Source organism: Spermophilus citellus (genome assembly GCF_964194105.1).
Source record: "Spermophilus citellus genome assembly, chromosome: 2".
In the NCBI taxonomy this organism is placed as follows: domain Eukaryota; kingdom Metazoa; phylum Chordata; class Mammalia; order Rodentia; family Sciuridae; genus Spermophilus; species Spermophilus citellus.
The window spans coordinates 197,483,798-197,502,349 of NC_138183.1; the positions used below are offsets into that span (position 1 = coordinate 197,483,798).

Here is an 18,552-nt window from a genome sequence, read left to right on the forward strand (position 1 = left end):
ATGGACATGAAGAAAGTGTTGAAGAAATAGAAGTGGGAAGAGAGCCAGGAAGGGAGGCCTTACAGCTAGAAATGTCATGAGAAAAAAAATAGAAAGTTCTTTGTGTCAGATATCTTGGCTACAACTGGTGAAGTCCTAACCTTTTGTTTTAAATCTATTCCAAACTCTGAGACATTGTTAAAATATTTGACATTAAAGAAGTAATCGTAGATTTAGGAAATGCTCCATGATCCCTTGCAAATCATAAATGATGATCACTCTAGGAGACACTGAAGAAATGAGCAAATTTGGTAGAGAAGATTAAGAGTATTTTTATTATTTTTGGAGGCCAGGAACTGGACTGATAGTCACTTTATCTGTGTCCCTAAAAGGAGAACTTGAAACCGTGTAGAGCAGAATTTGGGAATTGAGTGGATTAATGTGGAAGTAAAACAAATAAGCCACAGATAAGAATGTGCAACATCAGAGAGATGATTTGCTTTATTAATTTAGGCAGTTTTTCATGCAATCTGGGTCTGCACTTATGTCCCAGTCAGATGCTGATGTTCAGCTGGTTTTCTTGTGTGCTTTCCTTCACTAGTGGCCCAGAAATCCAGACTCTTTCTAGACTTTAACTTCATCATCTCAGAGCCCTTTACTTTCTGCCACATGGAGGAAGAGAGAGTGAATGATAAGAAGTCCCTATGCTTTGGACAGGGACACATTATTATCTATACATTACTTGAGTCATAACCAGACACATGGTCAGTTTTATCATAAGAGCTGCTCAAAATCTAAAAGAAATACATAGATTTTAGTTACCAGCATTGTTTTTGCCATCCTAGTCATAGTAACTAGCAAGATCCCACATCTCTTGATTCGCAGAACAACAGGAACCTTTACTATAAAATCGCAAACATAAAGAGTCCTATCTTTGTAATGCCTAAGCAATCCAAATAAGACTGGGAGTTCCAGAAAAATACCAGATTTCATAATCTGTGACCAAGTTAAGCCTCTCTCACCCCAAGCTCTATTTTATATCAGAACAAATAACTTAGGCTTTGCAAAGTATTTTGTCATGAATTATTATATTTAAGAGATATTTGGCATATTGTGGAGCCAAATATCCTGGGTAGACTTCAGCCATCTGCTATTTACCAGCTACTTGATCTTGAAATATTGCTTTATGGCTATATGCCTCAGTATCTTAATCTGTAAAGGATGTTACAATAGTACCTGATTTACAGATTTACTGAGCATGTTAAATGAGCTAATATATCAACAATGCCTTGGGCATAGTATCAGCCATAACAATTACAATCATTGCCATTAAAACAATTATTATTACCTTACTAGCATTTTAAAATATATGTTTAATTTTTATTGTCACGTAGTTGTATATATTTGTGGGTACAAAGTGATATTTCAACACAAGCATACAATGTGACATTACACATGACATGCTCAGATCAGGGCAACTGATGTATGCATTACCTCAGACATGATCATTTTTTTGCTTTGAGAACATTTGAAATCTTCTCTGCTAGATATTTTAAAGTATACAATTAATTGTTATCAATCATATTTGACAACTTGTGTGCTATGGAACATGAAGTTCATATTTAGATAGAGGTGGCAATAGAATGAAAGTAACATCATATTGTCAAGACTTAACATTTTTTCTTCTCTGAAAAGAGAAAGAAGTTTAGTTCTTCTGGAAAACATCATGGCAAAATAATCACCTGCTCAGAAAAAGTCATTTGCTCTATATTAATGCAAAACCAAGCAGGGCCAAGCAGTACTGGGATCTGGCCCAAGGATAAGAAAGATTATGTAAATTGTGTACCTGTGAGTAGACATGCTGCTCAGAGGAAGATGTGAGGTAAACTTCTCTTCTCAGATAAAATGGTTAGTCTAGAAATGTTTAGAAAGTTAGATCCTGTTTCTCATGAATAAGTATTCTGTGAAAATAGAAGGGAGATCAGTGGAGGAAGAAGGGGACTGAGGGGTAAGAAAGAAGGCATGTACGATTATGTCAAAATGAATCTCACTACTATATACAAACATAAAGCAATTTAATTTAAAAAAAAAAACACTTAAAAATACACATCCTTGCCAACAAAATTCCCCTTTCTGTTAGGAACATCTACCCACATATACTCTTGGGTATGATACCTTGGGTTCCCAGATATTTTAATTTAGATGTAGAAGGCTCACAGAAATTTGAAGTCCAATGCAAAGTGTGATAGACGGACTGAATATTTTCAGTTTTCATCTGACCATCACAGAAAAAGAAAAAAAGAGAAAAACTTCTACTATGTATTCTTCTTATGGATAAATCTGTTTAAGTTGAACATTGTATGGCTTTAGATACAATACTTAACCTATTTCAGTAATGGACTCTAGTGTCAGTCTCTTCATTATAATAAAAAAAAAACAATGCTGAAGTATATGTGTGAGAATCCGGTAGGCAAAAGTGAAGTGCTCAGTACAACGCCTAGTAACAGTGAGACCCAAGGACCTAATTGTCTTTATCCTGTTGTGATTATATTCTGAGCTCTTGTGAGAATCCAGGCTCTACTTGTCAAACTTCCTCAGAAAAATTATGGTATTTCCCCCTGTAGTTATAAAGTTGAATGTTAATGTTTAGTCTTATTGCAATTCATTTTCTGAGTTTTGATTCCTGTTCTCTAGCTGTCCACAATGCTTTTGGATCCAGCTGCTCCACAGTGATAACATTTAACACTGATGCCAAGAATATGGGGTGGATTATCAGAAGTGTCAAGGCCAGTGAATACAATGAGGGGAATTCGTCAGCAGCCAGAAAAAGGGAGTGGTTTGGGAGGGTGTCTCAGGAGGGAATGCGCATGAGCTGGATAGAGAATAAAGAAAAGAGGAGAATGATAAACATAATATAGACATGCCAAGACGAGAGTGATTTCTATGAAGTGAATGAGTAAGACAGCAGAGAGAGAATAATCTGGCCTTTCTATATTTTTGACATGCATACATAAATATGGAACAACAGATCCCATCATTAAAACTATAATGAACTGACAAAAAATGAGAAATTAAAAATAAATAAATGATTTGGGCATGGAACCATTCTGGCTGGGAGAAATTTCTCAGGGATGGTCATAGGAAAGGTTGGTCAAAAATGAGTAAATGTGGAAGTTGACATCAACCATCTGAAAATAATTGAGAATTGACAGAAAGAAAGTTACATCCATGTGATATGGGATCCATACAAGTGGTATTACTTAATTAAAGAGGAATGAGCTATTGATAAATCCTACAACATAGATAAATCACAATTATTCTGAGTGAAAGAAATTAAACTCAAAGAGTTATAGTCTCTATGATTTTTGTGGTAGACACTCTTGAAAAGATAAAAAAACATAACTGTGACAGAAAACAGATCAGTGGCTGCCAGAGTTAGGGATTGGGTGTGTGACTATAACAGTATTGAGGGAGTTATTTTGGACTGATGGAACTGTTCTATATCAATTTTACAGTACACCAATTAATACAGACAGAGAGAAAAAGAGAAACAGAGAGAGACAGACAGAGAAAGAAAGAATTAGAACACACCAGATCCAATATTATGCCCTTGTTTTACAGATGAGAAAACTAAAGACTGAAACCTGGAGAATGTCAAATGTCAGGAGAGATAGGGAACATCCCCCACGGCTTCCACATGCATGTGTGTCTAGGCAGACCCAAGCTCACAAACCACACATAAAGAAGAGGCTAGGCGATAGGCCCTAGAAAAGGGAGTGTTTAAAGGTTTGGTAAAATGTTTGGAAATGGAGAGGGTGAAAGAGATTTCTCAGATTTCAAGTGGAAAATAAAAACTGTAATATCTTCACTACCATGTTTAAGTCATTCATTAAATATCTCAGTATTATGAAATAATTGCCAAATTCTGTGTCCATAAATAGAATTCTGAAACTTGTGTGTTGCTTAGATGTTTTTGTTGTCTCTTCTCAAGAATTGCAGAATGGGTGCGAACATGAACTAAATTAGTTCCTGTAAAACTCTTGGAACAACACCTGGAACAAGATGTTTGCTATGAGTGAGAGAAATAAAAGTCTGTCACAAGTTCAGTAAATCAGCCCTAGCCATATCACTTAAAAATTTTATTTTTTTTAAAGAAGGCATTTGGGGATTAATAGAACAGGAGGATGCCATCCCTGGGAAGATGTTAAGCTGCGGGGGAAACACAATTACTCCCCTAACAGATCACAGTGTGAAGGAGAATAGTTTTCAAACTCCAGCCCTCAGAAGACAGATTGCCATGCTGCCTGCTTTCATTCAGGTCAGTCCTGACTCAAGATGCCCTGGATAAGGAGGATCTGAGGCTCAGCAAACTGGTGGTCAGGGTCAGAGTGAGGATGGGCACCAAGAGACTTTTCTAGAGGTTGCACTTGTTTGGAAGAACCCTGTTTTTATTTCAATTATGTGATACATGTCATTATGTATTGCTGTATCTGCGAGTTGATGGTGACCTATTAATCAAAAAGGTCTTCAAAGTAAGAAGTTGTTTTTAAAGGGAATACATAGGTATGAGTTTCATTTAAAATTAAAATCCATTAATGTGCATTTATTAATTATTCACAATACATAATTTTTAATATTAATGATTTTTTCATTGATTTTTTGACAATTGATATAGGATTAAAGATCAATATGCTGTAAATTCACATTATAGTATCTCTTGCTACCACATAAATAAATGTGAGTTTTCCATTAGGTCCCATCACTTCATATGTATATTCATATACTTCTGTTTCTTAGAATTCTATAACACAAATAATTGTACTTTGTAGCACATTGTCTCTAAATTTGCATGAGACAGACCTTTATTGTTGTAGTCTACAAACTCATGGAAATAGCATTGAAGTCCCTCTCTAATAAACACTTTAAACTTGCCACTTCTACAAAATTTTTCACTTGCATGAAAATGTTGATACCGCTAAACTTGTTTTATATTCTTTTTACTGCTATACCTCCAGTGGTCAAAAGGGATGTAGGTTCTCTATAAGTAATTTATATTTTTAAATGATGTGAATTTCAGACCAAATGACAAAGATAACTAGAAACCTAGGTGCCTAAATTAAATATACTGTATGCAACTTTAGAAAAATAAATAAATGGTATAGAAAGAAATTTTAAAAAATGGCAGTGAATAAAACCCTTCAGGCAAACTTTCCAAGAACTCTTTTTTTTTTAGTTTCAAAGTTTATTTTAAGGAAATAATCAGATAAATACTCAAAGATGAATATGTGAAAATGCTTATGCAAGAACTATTAATATTACCTAATGAAATTAAAATAGCCTAAAATCCAGTAGTAAGGGGGTGATTTGATCAGAGTTTCCCCAAGAACATATTCTAGAACTTAAATTTTTTATATAAATTTATTTTATTTATATATGACAGCAGAAAGCATTACAATTCTTATTACATATATAAAGCACATTTTTAAAATATCTCAGGTTGTATACATAGTATATTCACACTAATCTGTGTCTCCATACATGTTCTTTGGATAGTAATGATCACAACATTCCACCATCACTAATTACCCCATGCCCCCTCCCTTCCCCTCCAACCCCTCTGCCCTATCTAGAGTTTGTCTATTTCTCCCATGTTCCCACTATAGCTCAGTTGGTAGAGTGTCTCACATGTACAAGGTTCTGGGTTCAATCCCCACCACCACCAAAAAAAAAAAAAATGTCCAAGAACTCTTTCTAGCCATCTGTACAATTACTGAATAATATAGGAGTAGCTACTTACTAGTTTTGAGCTGTGCTGCATCAAAACAGTACATCTAATTTGTAGGAATTTCTGATGTTTAGCTTTTGCTTTTGAAAAGACTTCTCTCATCAGAGTTCTCATTTGCATAGATGTGACATTGGTATATAAGGTTTCTTAGATAAGACAAGGACATTTAGGATAGGCCACCTCCAAACACTAGCATAGAATTAACAGTAGATTTGGACATTAACTACAGGTGGTAGATCATGGTTCAAGCAGGATGGACAACACAAAGAATTACAAACACTCTAAAGAAGGGTAAAGAAGCACATTATGCCATCAGTGAAAAATGCCTAAACCATCTAGCATTACTTTTGCCAGGTTTTCTGTATTGCTTAGCAGAAAAGAACAAAAAAAATTATGAGTTAAAAATGTCCTCAGTTGTTTTATGTGAGAAGGAAATGAGGGAAATGAAAATGGTAGGTGAAGTCTAAATCAATAGTCACTATTGTCAGAATAAAAATATCAGGAGGTAAGGTAGGAATATGGAAAGAAACCAGGCTATCTTAGTCCACTTAATTTGGCAATTTCTGAAAGAAAATTACTGGTCTGCACGTTCAGTGTGAATGTGGGATTCAGGTTCGCTCCATGTGAATTTGGGCTGGCAACAAAATGACCACAGACCCAGAAATACCTTTTTCAGAGGTCAGAGACAGCTCAGCAAGCTCAAGCTCCCACGCTGGAGGGCAAGGGGAGCAAAGGAGGCAGGAGGCAAGGAGTAAGAGCAGCAAGAGAGCCACTGGACACTGAACCCCAGTTTTATTCAGGGAGAAGCATTCCATGGAACATTCTACCCAAATAAGGCAAGGGATTGTGTTACAATGAACAGGTGGGTGCAAGCTCAGCCCCCTTAGTGTGACGCCCAATCCCAGAGTACACCTCTCTTGCTGAGCAGAGTTAAGTCCACATGCACTGCAGCGGGTGCAATGCCAGTCCAATACCTCCATACTCAAGGCTTAAAGAGGTGTGCTTATCTCCTGTTCAGGGAGGCCTCCGACAATTGCTCTTCTTTTGGAAACTGGATATAGATTGTTCTATCTCCCTAACTTCTGTTACTTATATCCTTTTCTTCAAGATCACAGGCATTTCTTCTTTATTACAATGGATGCATACATAATTTTGCTACTCAAGTCCACCTTCTTTTTTATAACTAATTCTAACTCTGAAAAACTGGGTAGACCAAGATTTTTTTTATAATAATGGGAAATACCCCCAAATCAGGGCACTCTCAAGACATTATAATAAATACTCAAGCTCTGCCATGCCCAGAAAATAGGTGAATGATGCTCTTCTGAATCTGCTTGGTCTTGATGCTGTATATAATTGGGTTCATGAATGGAGGAAAGAGAAAGTAGATATAGCTCATGGTGATGTGGACCACATGGGGGGCATGCTTCCCAAACCTGTGGATGAAGGTCAGGCCAATCACAGTGATGTAAAATACCAGGACGCAGCTCATATGGGAGACACAAGTGTTGAGGGCCTTAGCTCGCTCCTCTCCAGAGGCAATGCCCATAACTGTCTTCAGAATCAGGATGTAAGAAAAGAGAATGATCAGAACATCTAGGAAGAAAGTCAGAGCCACCAGAACAACTGGGTATAAGCGATTAAATGTAATATCAGCACAAGCAAGTTTCATGACATCTTGGTGGAGACAAAAGGCATGGGAAAGAACATGGGAACGGCAATATGGAAACCAATAAAGTGGCAAAATTGGGGGCACGATAGACACAAAGCCTCTTAGCATTACCCCCAGACCTATTTTTATTACCCGGGAATTGGTAAGTATGGATTTGTACCTCAGAGGAGAGCGGATGGCAATAAAACGGTCATAGGCCATGGCAAGCAAGATACCTGATTCTACGATAGCTAATGTGTGGATGAAGTAGGACTGAGTGAAACAGGCACCCTGGGCAATCTCCCTCTGGTTCAGCAACAGGACACCCAGGACTGTGGGCATTATAGTCAATGTCATTCCAAGATCTGTACCTGCCAGCACAGCCAGGAAGTAGTACATGGGCTCATGAAGGCTGTGGTCATTCCAAACGAGGAAGAGAAGTGTGCCATTCCCTAAGAGGATGGAGAGATAGATGAAAAAGAAAGGGATGGAGATCCAGTGGTGAATTGCTTCTGAGCCCAGAAAGCCAGTCAGCAAGAAGGGAGCAGCAGTGTTGTTGGACCACATGGTGGTTTTGCAGGTGGAGGGAAGATTTTTTCAGGGTTTATGGTGTCTACATAAACAGTATTCTTTCTCTCTCTCACCGTCTTCTTGTAGCACACCATCAGGCCATTTCTCACCTCAAAACATGTAAGTTTTTGTATGTTGTATCAGACTTCATCAATTATAAGCCTGATTTCACTAAGCCTTTGCCTAGAGTAACAAATAATAGTAATAACAATCATGATAATAATCACACTTTATTGTGAAGCACACAGCTTTTGGTTTTTCAATCACACCTCTGTGTTTTTGTAACCTTGACTCCAACTCTCGAATTGCTCACCTTCAGACCAACTTCATTCTCTTCACTAGTTTATTCCATCTACTATTATTTCTCAAATAGGCCTTTGCTGCATTTTTATTCAATTTGCATCAGTTCAGATTTTCTCTCTTGAAACAAATAATTGTTTAAAGATTAATCACTGAGGAAAATGCTTGATTAAGAGAAATTAGTCAACCATTACTAAATACTTGAGAAATACTGTAATCAATGTTGCTATGTTAAATGTTCCATACATGGGAGAGAACTTGTTCTCCTATCTAAAGAACTCTGAACAACCAGATATAATTGGCAAACTCATTCTAGAAGGGTGTGTTGAGTTGGGGAAGTTGGGACTCTGAATTTTCAGTGTTGCAACATTGGAGACAAAATTTAAAACACAAAAAAACAAAAACCACTTGTTGGGAACTCCTAAAGAAAAATTTTAAAGAATGCAGACCTCTGGACTGAAGGTCTCCAGAGAAGCCTGATACTTACGTACAGCCATAGATTTAGGGGGAAAAATGTTTATTTGAAAAGCAATAGCAATATCAGAAATTGGTGGTTGAAAGCATAAACTTTACACTGATAGATATGGGGGGAATTTCAAGGTTGCCAGGGGGGAAAATGATGTCTTATATTGCTGATGGAGACGTTTATATAGATTATTTAAGCCCATATCCAGAAAAATTAAGAATGGCTTCACAGGGGTCTTTGAAATGTGGTCTATTTATAATTGTAATCTTATAAGATCAAGGTTTTTTGATCTTATTCTGTTTGCATGCAGTCAGGAAATATTGGAGCAGAATTATTACAGTAAGTATTAAAGAGAATGACAAGGAGGGGCTGGAGTTATGACTCAGTGACACAGACGTGACTGGAGCTCACTATCATCTCTTCCCATTCTTACAGAAACAAACAAACAAGAACCTATTCAGTGCCAGATAATCTGCAAAACCCTTTAATGTCAGTGTCTACTGACTCTAATCCCTATACTTTAGTTTTTTTTCCTAAGAATCTATTCTTGTTAAAAAAAATTAGTTATATATACATTTATGTATGTGTAATTTTTAATTCAATTAACAATGGGAAGCCATGGCTGCAGAGAGCAATCTGAAAGATTTTAACTTTCAAGTTACTGTTTACATGTTAACTTAGGCATTAATTAAAGTGGGAGAGGAAATCTGGAAAGAAAAGTTGGGAACCTAGGAAAAACTTCCCTTTGCAGTAGGAAAAAAAGAATCCCAAAGAAAATGGATATATAAGAAGGCAAATATATAAAAGGGTAGCAAACGTGATCTATTTTCACAAAAATCAGTGGAAAAGAAATTTTAGAGATATACGTAGCATTATACTTTAACAGTAAATAATATCAGAGTTCCCAAATAAGATAAAAATGGAAAAATGCCCATTGTTTTTGTCAAGTAGTTCTTTTGATGATCTTGACAAATTCAGTAGAATGGTAGGAATAAATGCCTAATGATTGTGAGAAGAAAAGTGAGTGCACACAAGAAAGTGCACACATTGTACTATTTACATGCTTTAGGTGAGGAAACTGAGCCCTAGGTCAAGCAACTTGACTAAGGTTTTTAGCAACTAGTATGTGGCATATGGGAATTCAGATCCAGGTTTCTTTGACCCAAATTTCAATCTCATGTTTTCAACCGGTATTTATTAGTATTCATTAAGTACAAAAAGTGTTTTTCAGGTCAAAATTTGCCTTTTCATATCCTATACCCTTTCCTCTATTGTGTGTGTGTGTGTGTGTGTGTGTTTCTAAGTATTAATTCCAAGGCTTCATGCATTGCTAGACAAGCTAAAATTTTAATATTTTAAAAAACCTTTCTGCATTCCCGCCTTTTCTTAAAAATTGGCTGAAAAGCCAGGTAGAAGAGTTACTCTTAAACATCCTTGCAGCATATGACTTCTTGGGCTTCCTTACCTGAGCCATTTTTCTTTTTGTGGTTTATAAGCATCGTTTGAGAATCTGTTTGTTGCTATGTCCCCAGGATATATTCAGAACCCTGATGCAAGGTATATTTATTAAAGAAACAATTCCCACGGGATCATTCTAGCCTAGTTCTACAAAGGTGATTTGGAAATACCAAACAATCCACTTCTCCTCCTCCTCCTGGGAAAGATCTGACCATTGAGGTTTATACCCATGATCTTACATTTTTTCTGGATGGAGAACTTATAAGACAAGCTGTTTCTCTAACATCAGATGAGGTATGACTTGCAGTACACCCAGTGCTCTTTCAATGGGTCATAGAGTGGGAAGATCTCTTTCTTCCTGAATATTGACATTTGAGGAAGAATATTACCTTCTCCCTTTTTAAAACTATTTACATATTATATTTTCAAAAAGAATAACAAGGTAAAGAGCCTATCCAACGAACCCTTTATCAAATCCTTGAGCCTCCACCTAATAATTTCATCATAATGATTGCTTTGCAGACATCTATTCGTCCTCTCCATTGGTTGTAAATGCACTACCCTGTGAGTTAATACATTGACATACATATATATGAATAAATATATATAATCCATTTACACAAACAACACATGCACATGAAGAGAGAGAAAGCTATCTCCTTGAAATATCTAATAATCTTCCCTTATTTTAACACTTTACTCCAGAATGCTTAACAAATCAGGTCTAAACAATCGCATTTCTATATTATCTCTAGATGTATAAAGAGATCTGCATTAATGCCTCTAAGAATGCTTCCTTTGGTTGAACATCTGTTAGTCTTTTAACTGTTTATTATATCATGATTAAAAATTCTTATTTGTTTTCTACGATGCTTCTCCTGACTCTACATACTAATTAAAGTGTTGAATATCAGGTCCAGTCTAAAAATCTCCTTCACTGGATCACACGCTAAACTTCTATTTAAGAAGCCTAAAAATTGTTTAGGTTTTTAACTCTGTACCCAAGACCCTTATTTTGAGATACTTGGCAAAATCATGTCTTTTATATTTAAAAATAATAATAAAATGCATGTCTGACAAGATACAGATGACTTACCCCTAGCAAGTAGCATCCTACAAACTATAACCTATTTATACTCAGGCAGTAAATGAAGACTGAATAGTCCCTCATAATCTCATATAAGATTTTGCCAGAGTGTGATTTGGAATAATATCAGCAATAAATATAATTAATAATTCACCTAAGAAAACTTTTGGTTTTAGAATTATAGTTAAGTTGTAATTTTGAAATCACTTTCTTAAAAAGTTAATTCACATTGTACTCACAGTAAATAAAACTTCTGAAAGATGTTCAGTGCTTAGCACAGAGTTTAATACATGTTTGGTGCTTAATAAATGTTAGTTAATTGAATGAATACTGAATCATGTAATCAAGCAATTGATTTTGTGGCCAAATTGAAAACCTTTACATTTATTGGTAATAGAACTAGTTGCTTCAGATTTGTCCCCTAGTTTTAGTACCTATTGTAAAAATCATATTCTGCATTCTTTGAAAACGGCATGCTGATGCTTAAATACACTAAATATATCTATCCCTTTATTCTACCAAAACTATTAAATAGCTTAACTAACTCCTAAAAAGGATAAATAAAGGACTCTACTCAGATGATACTATACAAATATTCATTTTCTTTTCTGAATTTATTCACTGTATCACTATATAGAAGAAGACAAAAATTCATGTTGAAATCACTGAGGAGAGCCTCATACATTGTAGTCTGGGGAATTAAACCTAATGGTCTAGGGACAGAATGAGAGGTTTGAGTGTATAGAGGATACTAAGAGATAGCTGTCTTCTGGAGATAATGCTGAAAGAAGAAGTTAGAGCAGTGTTGAGTGTCCCAGTAATTTTAACTTAAAAGGGCTTTGCTTAGCTCAAGTCCCTTTCACCTAAAAGAAAACTGTAAATGAGGCAATCGATCCGTAAAATTTAGGTATTATAGCAGGATACTTGTCAAAGTATCTCATGGCCACCACAGGAGCTATGTCCCACAGCTTCTATTCTTCAAACACAACTTGCAAAGCCAGTCCTTCCTCAGGCATAAGAACCTCTGAACCAAGGTCAGAATATCAAGATGGGATTGATCTGGAATGGAACTTTCTAGCAACATGCTTATAAACATCAGGGGCTTCCTGGACAAATTAAGAAGACCAAACAATGCCGTTGGAGGACAACTGGATGTTAGAATTTTGTTTTATATCAGCATCCATAACATTAGCATTGTACCATGGGACATACTCTTTCCTTAGGAAATTTGTTGAAGATCATTCAGTTTCACAATTAAAACAATCTGAGAAAATTTCAGAACATTTGTCACACAGGAAACTTCTCCCATAATCTATTTTTTAAACATTACATAAATTAGATTACATTTCTCTACATATTTTCTTTATTCATAATATAGAGCTCTTTAAAAAGAAGACTAGAAAAAATAATTATTGTAAATGAATTATGAGCATATATTTTTTCTCCCTAAATAGGGAAAGCATCAATAATTTAATAAATATTTCAAGAAACTCTCTACAAGTTATTTAAGACATAATGATAAAAACATAATGTGCAAAGTAAGGATTCAAGGAGTCTCCAGACTAAGAAAAATTCAAAAGAACATCTGCACAGACTATCTTAAAATGCAGATGCCTTACCTTTTAGTTCTGAAATAATTATATCTTCTTTCCTATATGTTGTCCTGTCACACTATTTCCAGGCAAGTGAAATATATACACACACGCAAATATATACATGAATGTATATAACACATATACACATATATATACACATGTACATGCACATCTACACATATATGTATGCATGTATATATGTAAGTGTATGTGTATGTGTGTAAGTGTATGTGTGTGTGTGTGTGTGTGTTTATTTACACAATCTGAATTTAAAATGTCCTTCCTTCAGGAAGGACAAAAAGATTTTGAATGATCCCAACGCAAATAAGTGATAAACGATAAAGATAATGGATATAATAATTACTTTTTAATTAGCTTTTTTTTAAGGGATCCTCTTGGGAAGCAGATTAGATTATTCACAGTACAAAAAGATGGGGAGAGGTATTCAAGCAGAATCTGACCATATATAAGGAAAGGCATCAATAATTTAATAAGTGTTTTAAGAAACTCTCTGTGAGATATTTAACACTTTATGACAAAAACATGAAGTGCAAATTCAGGATTCAATTCTCCAGACTCAGAACAACTTAAAAGAACATCTGCATAGACTGGTTTAAAAATAGTTCCGTGCACATTTATCCAAATATATAAAAATAGCCAATCAATATACAATGAAAATGTTTGGCATCATTAATCATTAAAGGAAAAAAACCAAAATCACATTAGGAGACCACATTATACCTACTAAGGAAACTGTAATCAAAGCAATAAAAAAATGACATGTGTGGTAGAGAATGTGGATAATTTGGTATCCCCTAGCATTGCCAGAAGGAATGTAAAATGGTGCAGCAGTTGGAAAAAAACTGTTTAGAAGTGTCTCAAAAACTTAAGCATAAAATTACCATTTGACCCATCAATTCCCTTTCAAGGTGTATAGCCTCCCAAAAATTGAAAGCAAGAACTTCTACACTAGTATTCATTGAAGCATTAGTGAAATTTGGTGACTATAGTAAATAATAGTTCATTGCATATTTCAAAATATCTAGAAGAAAAGAATTTGAATGATCCCAACAGAAACAAGTGATAAATGATTAAGATAATGGATATACTAATTTTTTTTCATTTTATTATTATACACCATATACATGTGATGAAAGATCACACTGAATCATGTAAATATATATAATTGTTACATGTTAATTAGAAATAAAACATAAAAATGAAATGAATAGTCAAAAACTACAATGTCAGAATTTTGTCTGCCAGACATATCAAAAGTATTTTGTTCAGAATTTAGAGAAAACAGTATAAAGAGAAACAAATCAACTAATGAAATAAACTAATGGCAATTAATGAATTTACAGAAACTCTACTGTAAAGCTTTATAAATGGCATATGTTTCATCTGAAAAGAAGACCATATTTAAAATAGGGTAGTTTGGCTACATCAATTCCATGGTCTTCAATTCATATGCTCTAATACATTTTTATATGGCCACTAAATTCATCTGCATTTGCATATTTTTCTTTATGTAGTCTGTGGCTGACCCAGACTGCTCACATATCTAGACCTCTTCTGAAATTTTATTTTTACATTTTATAGATATAGTTTCTGAACTGCCCTATCTTTCCTGCTTATTAAGGTACATATCCATATTCTGCATCTCCAAATTCACTGGAATTTCATTTTCCTACTTTCTTTATGATTGATAAATGATAGAGAGATAGATAGATACATAGATACATAGATAGATTTAGTGCATTTAGTGTTCATCAATGGATAGATAGATTCATTGCTTAAAATACCTTGGAGATTCATGTAAAAATGCAGGTCTCTTAAATTCTGAAAAAAAGAAGACTGTGTATAAAACTGAGGTTCCTTCTTATTATACGCAAGACGCAGAATCCTAGGATCTCAAGATTTTGAAGTAATGTCTCAAGCCCTGTTATACCCAGAAAATAGTTGAATGATACTCCTCTGAATCTGCTTGGTCTTGATGCTGTATATAATTGGGTTCATGAATGGAGGAAAGAGAAAGTAGACATAGCTCATGGTGATGTGGACCACATGGGGGGCATGCTTCCCAAACCTGTGGATGAAGGTCAGGCCAATCACAGTGATGTAAAATACCAGGACGCAGCTCATATGGGAGACACAAGTGTTGAGGGCCTTAACTCGCTCCTCTCCAGAGGAAATGCCCATAACTGTCTTCAGAATCAGGATGTAAGAAAAGAGAATGATCAGAGCATCTAGGAAGAAAGTCAGAGCCACCAGAACAACCGGGTATAAGCGATTAAATGTAATATCAGCACAAGCAAGTTTCATGACATCTTGGTGGAGACAAAAGGCATGGGAAAGAACATGGGAATGGCAATATGGAAACCAAAAGAGTGGCAGAATTGGGGGCACAAGAGATAAAAAGCCTCTTAGCAGTACCCCCAGACCTATTTTCATCACCCTGGAGTTGGTAAGGATGGATTTGTACCTCAGAGGAGAGCAGATGGCAATAAAACGGTCATAGGCCATGGCAAGCAGGATGCCTGATTCTACAATGGAAAGGGAGTGAATGACATAGGCCTGTAAGAAGCAGGCCCCGTGGCTTATCTCCCTGTGATTCACCCATAAGACACCCATTACAGTAGGCATTGTCGTCAATGTCACTGTAAGGTCTGTGCCTGCCAGCATAGCAAGGAAGTAGTACATGGGTTCCTGGAGGTGGCAGTCATCTTTGATGAGGTAGAGGAGTGTGCCATTGCCCAGAAACACAGAGACATAGATGGCAAAGAAGAGAATGGAGATCCAGTGGTAAGCTGCCTCCAGACCTGGGAAGCCATTCAACAGAAATGGGGCAGCACTAATATTGGGCCACATGCTTTGCTCACAAGTGGAGAAAGATTTATGAAAACTAGGAACCCCAAACCTCACCAGTTTCAATCACAATATTCATACTTAGGAAGAACTAATTGATATATGCATACAGTTGTCTTATAGAATAGCAGAGTCTTAGAGGGTGTACCAGGGATAAGGAAAGATCATCTTTTCTAAAGTTACATATAATATTAAGTCAATGGTTAAAATTTTTCTCAATTAAAAAACACATTATTTTTATAGCAAGATACCCTACTGCTTGTTGTATGTATGCTGAAATATGTTTGAAGCAATAATGGTTACAAAAAAGATGACAAATTCATACAAAAGAATGACAACTGTATTTAGCTACACTGTTATTTGGTTTCAGGGTATTTTTTGCTACATTTAAATTTTATATTTTATATTATACAATAATAATAAAGACATAGTTTTCATTAAAATTTTTTTCTTACTTTAGTTTTGAAATTGAATGCCAATGTTTTATTGAATTCTAACAAAAGTTATGATCCCTTTATGGAGAGAGATGGAGACGAGCAGATGACCCCATGTCTAAAAGCATTCAGTCTTCCTGGAGTTCATACTTGAGTCCCACATTAAAAACTCCAAGTCTTTCTTGACCCAAGTATTGAAATGAAGTCTATGTTGTCGTTTCAAATGAGACTGGCTGTTATAATACTTGGTGCATGCATTCTTGAAGATAGATTTTCTCACGAACAAGCATAATTACTGATAAGTTCTTTGGAACAGTAAGCTTTATTATCTGTCTCCTGTAGTTATCCAGCAGCCATGGTTCTTGTTTCTGGAACAATACAAGTCAGGTAAAAAAAAATAACTGTTTAAGTGTTCAATAGTAAGGTGAAGAAATGGATTGGCCAAGGTAGTCTTTCAATCCCTGAATTAAAAAAAAATAATAATTTGTACTGAGTGAAAAACCATAATACTCATATTCTAGGAAAGAAACAAGGATATGAGGGTCTCTCTTATGTCTTATTTTCTAAATTTATTCTGTAAACTAGCACAATAATAAAATTTTTAAATGAGTATGGGTGCAATGTGATCAATCAAGAAGACCTCATTTTTACTTTTGACATTAGAAATTCAGTTAAGTTCCTCCTGAACACCATCCTGCTTGCAAGTCTTTCTAAAAATCAATAGAATTGGGGAAGTCATGATTAGGAGTCAGTTTTTGGAAACGGCTTGAGTCAGAATGCTGAATTTATGTCCTCTCTGTACTAAGTACTAATTTATGGCTTTGGAAGAGCCACATTTGGGACTCAAAATGGAGTAGAGGTAGTGAGTTTCTGAAATAATTCATCTAAAGTTAGACTCCTCTGCCTCATTTCATCAATAGGTGGATTTTCCTCTCACTAGCACCTACTCAGCTATCTTACTGCTTAAATATAACCCCGTTGCTGGCAACATCACTTCCTCTAGAACAAATAAAATGTATTTTTATGTGGACTGCCCCAGGTTTGGGGTAATCTATTAGGGCAAGTCCCCACTGACCCCATTCATGGAGGACAGGCTGCAGAGAATGATAGATACAGTCTTATCCACCACTACTCAAGGCAGCCAGGGTTAGGGGCTCTGGAAGAAGTAGGCAGGGAACCAGCAGTGTCTATTTCCTTGAGTAGCGATTTATTTTTCTGTCTCAGTGTAATTTCCAAAGCCTTATTTATTCCCTTCATGTTTCCTGATATACAGCCTGTGAAGTACAGAATCACAGTAGTATCATTTCAGATTTGGAGCGAACCCCCAATTCCTGTAATGAAAGTTCTGGAATTAAGAGGTAAAACGATTTTATAAGTCATAAATTAAGTTTAAAAATTAATAAGACATTTTTAGAAAAATGTAAATATAACTTAAAATAGCACTCTTTAATGTGAACTGATTGTTACGCAGGTTAATACAATAGCTTGAGTGGTCTGGGATTGCACCTATGAGGAGGTGATATTTGAACTGAGACCTAAATAACAAAGAAAAGTTGACAAATTAAGATTTGGAGGAAGACCCTGGAATTGAGAGGGGAAAATCAGGGTGACCAGAGTTTGATAAGTAAACAGGAGAGAGACAACAGGTAATACTATATGTCCCAGCAGTATCAGGTCTCAAAGAACTTCATGGATCACAATAGGATTTTGCTTTACTAGAAATGTGGTGAGGAGATACTGGAAATATTTAAAAATCACAATAAAGGATAGAGTGGTGACATATTCAGACATATTTTAATTACCATTTTAAATGATTTATTGGCACTTATATGAATAATAACTAATGAAGGAGGAGGAAGAGGAGGAGGAGGTGGAGGAGAAAAGGGTTAGTTAAAAAGATATTGAAATAATCCAGATAAAGAATGTTGTGGTTATTCTAAGAGAGAAGCAGTAAAAAATATAACAATATGTAAACACATAAAGATATTTTTTCTGTTTTGTCAAGACTTGACATCATATTGGAAATGAAAGTTAAGGAAAACAAAATAGTATTGTTCTTAAGATTACTGATTTGAACAGATAACAGTAAAATCTTTTACTCAAAATGGAAAATCTGAAGAAGAAATTATTGACTTGTGGAAAAATCATAACTCTATTAGTAAATATAGATGAATTGGAGAAAATATACTTCCTATTTGTTTCTTTTCACATACCAGAAGAGTTTCTTCAAGCTGTTTTTATTTCAAACTAACAAGATAGTCTCATTCAAATATGCTCCCAAGTAGATTTTTTTTATTCAGTGTTGAAACACCACGCATAAGATGCTGCCAAAGAAAAACATCCTCTTACCTTGAACCCA

General features: G+C 35.4%; 2 protein-coding genes across 2 annotated transcripts; both read right to left on the reverse strand.

The window, feature by feature from the left end:
* Positions 1–7,046: 7,046 nt before the first annotated feature.
* LOC308642129 (olfactory receptor 51B4-like) lies at positions 7,047–7,982 on the reverse strand (the record flags this gene model as incomplete). The annotated part of the gene is made up of 1 exon (XM_081280735.1): positions 7,047–7,982. One exon carries the CDS (start codon positions 7,980–7,982, stop codon positions 7,047–7,049), a length of 936 nt encoding a protein of 311 aa, XP_081136861.1.
* Positions 7,983–14,826: 6,844 nt separating this feature from the next.
* On the reverse strand, positions 14,827–15,762 carry LOC308642131 (olfactory receptor 51B2-like; the record flags this gene model as incomplete). The annotated part of the gene is made up of 1 exon (XM_081280737.1): positions 14,827–15,762. One exon carries the CDS (start codon positions 15,760–15,762, stop codon positions 14,827–14,829), a length of 936 nt encoding a protein of 311 aa, XP_081136863.1.
* Between the last annotated feature and the right edge of the window lie 2,790 nt (positions 15,763–18,552).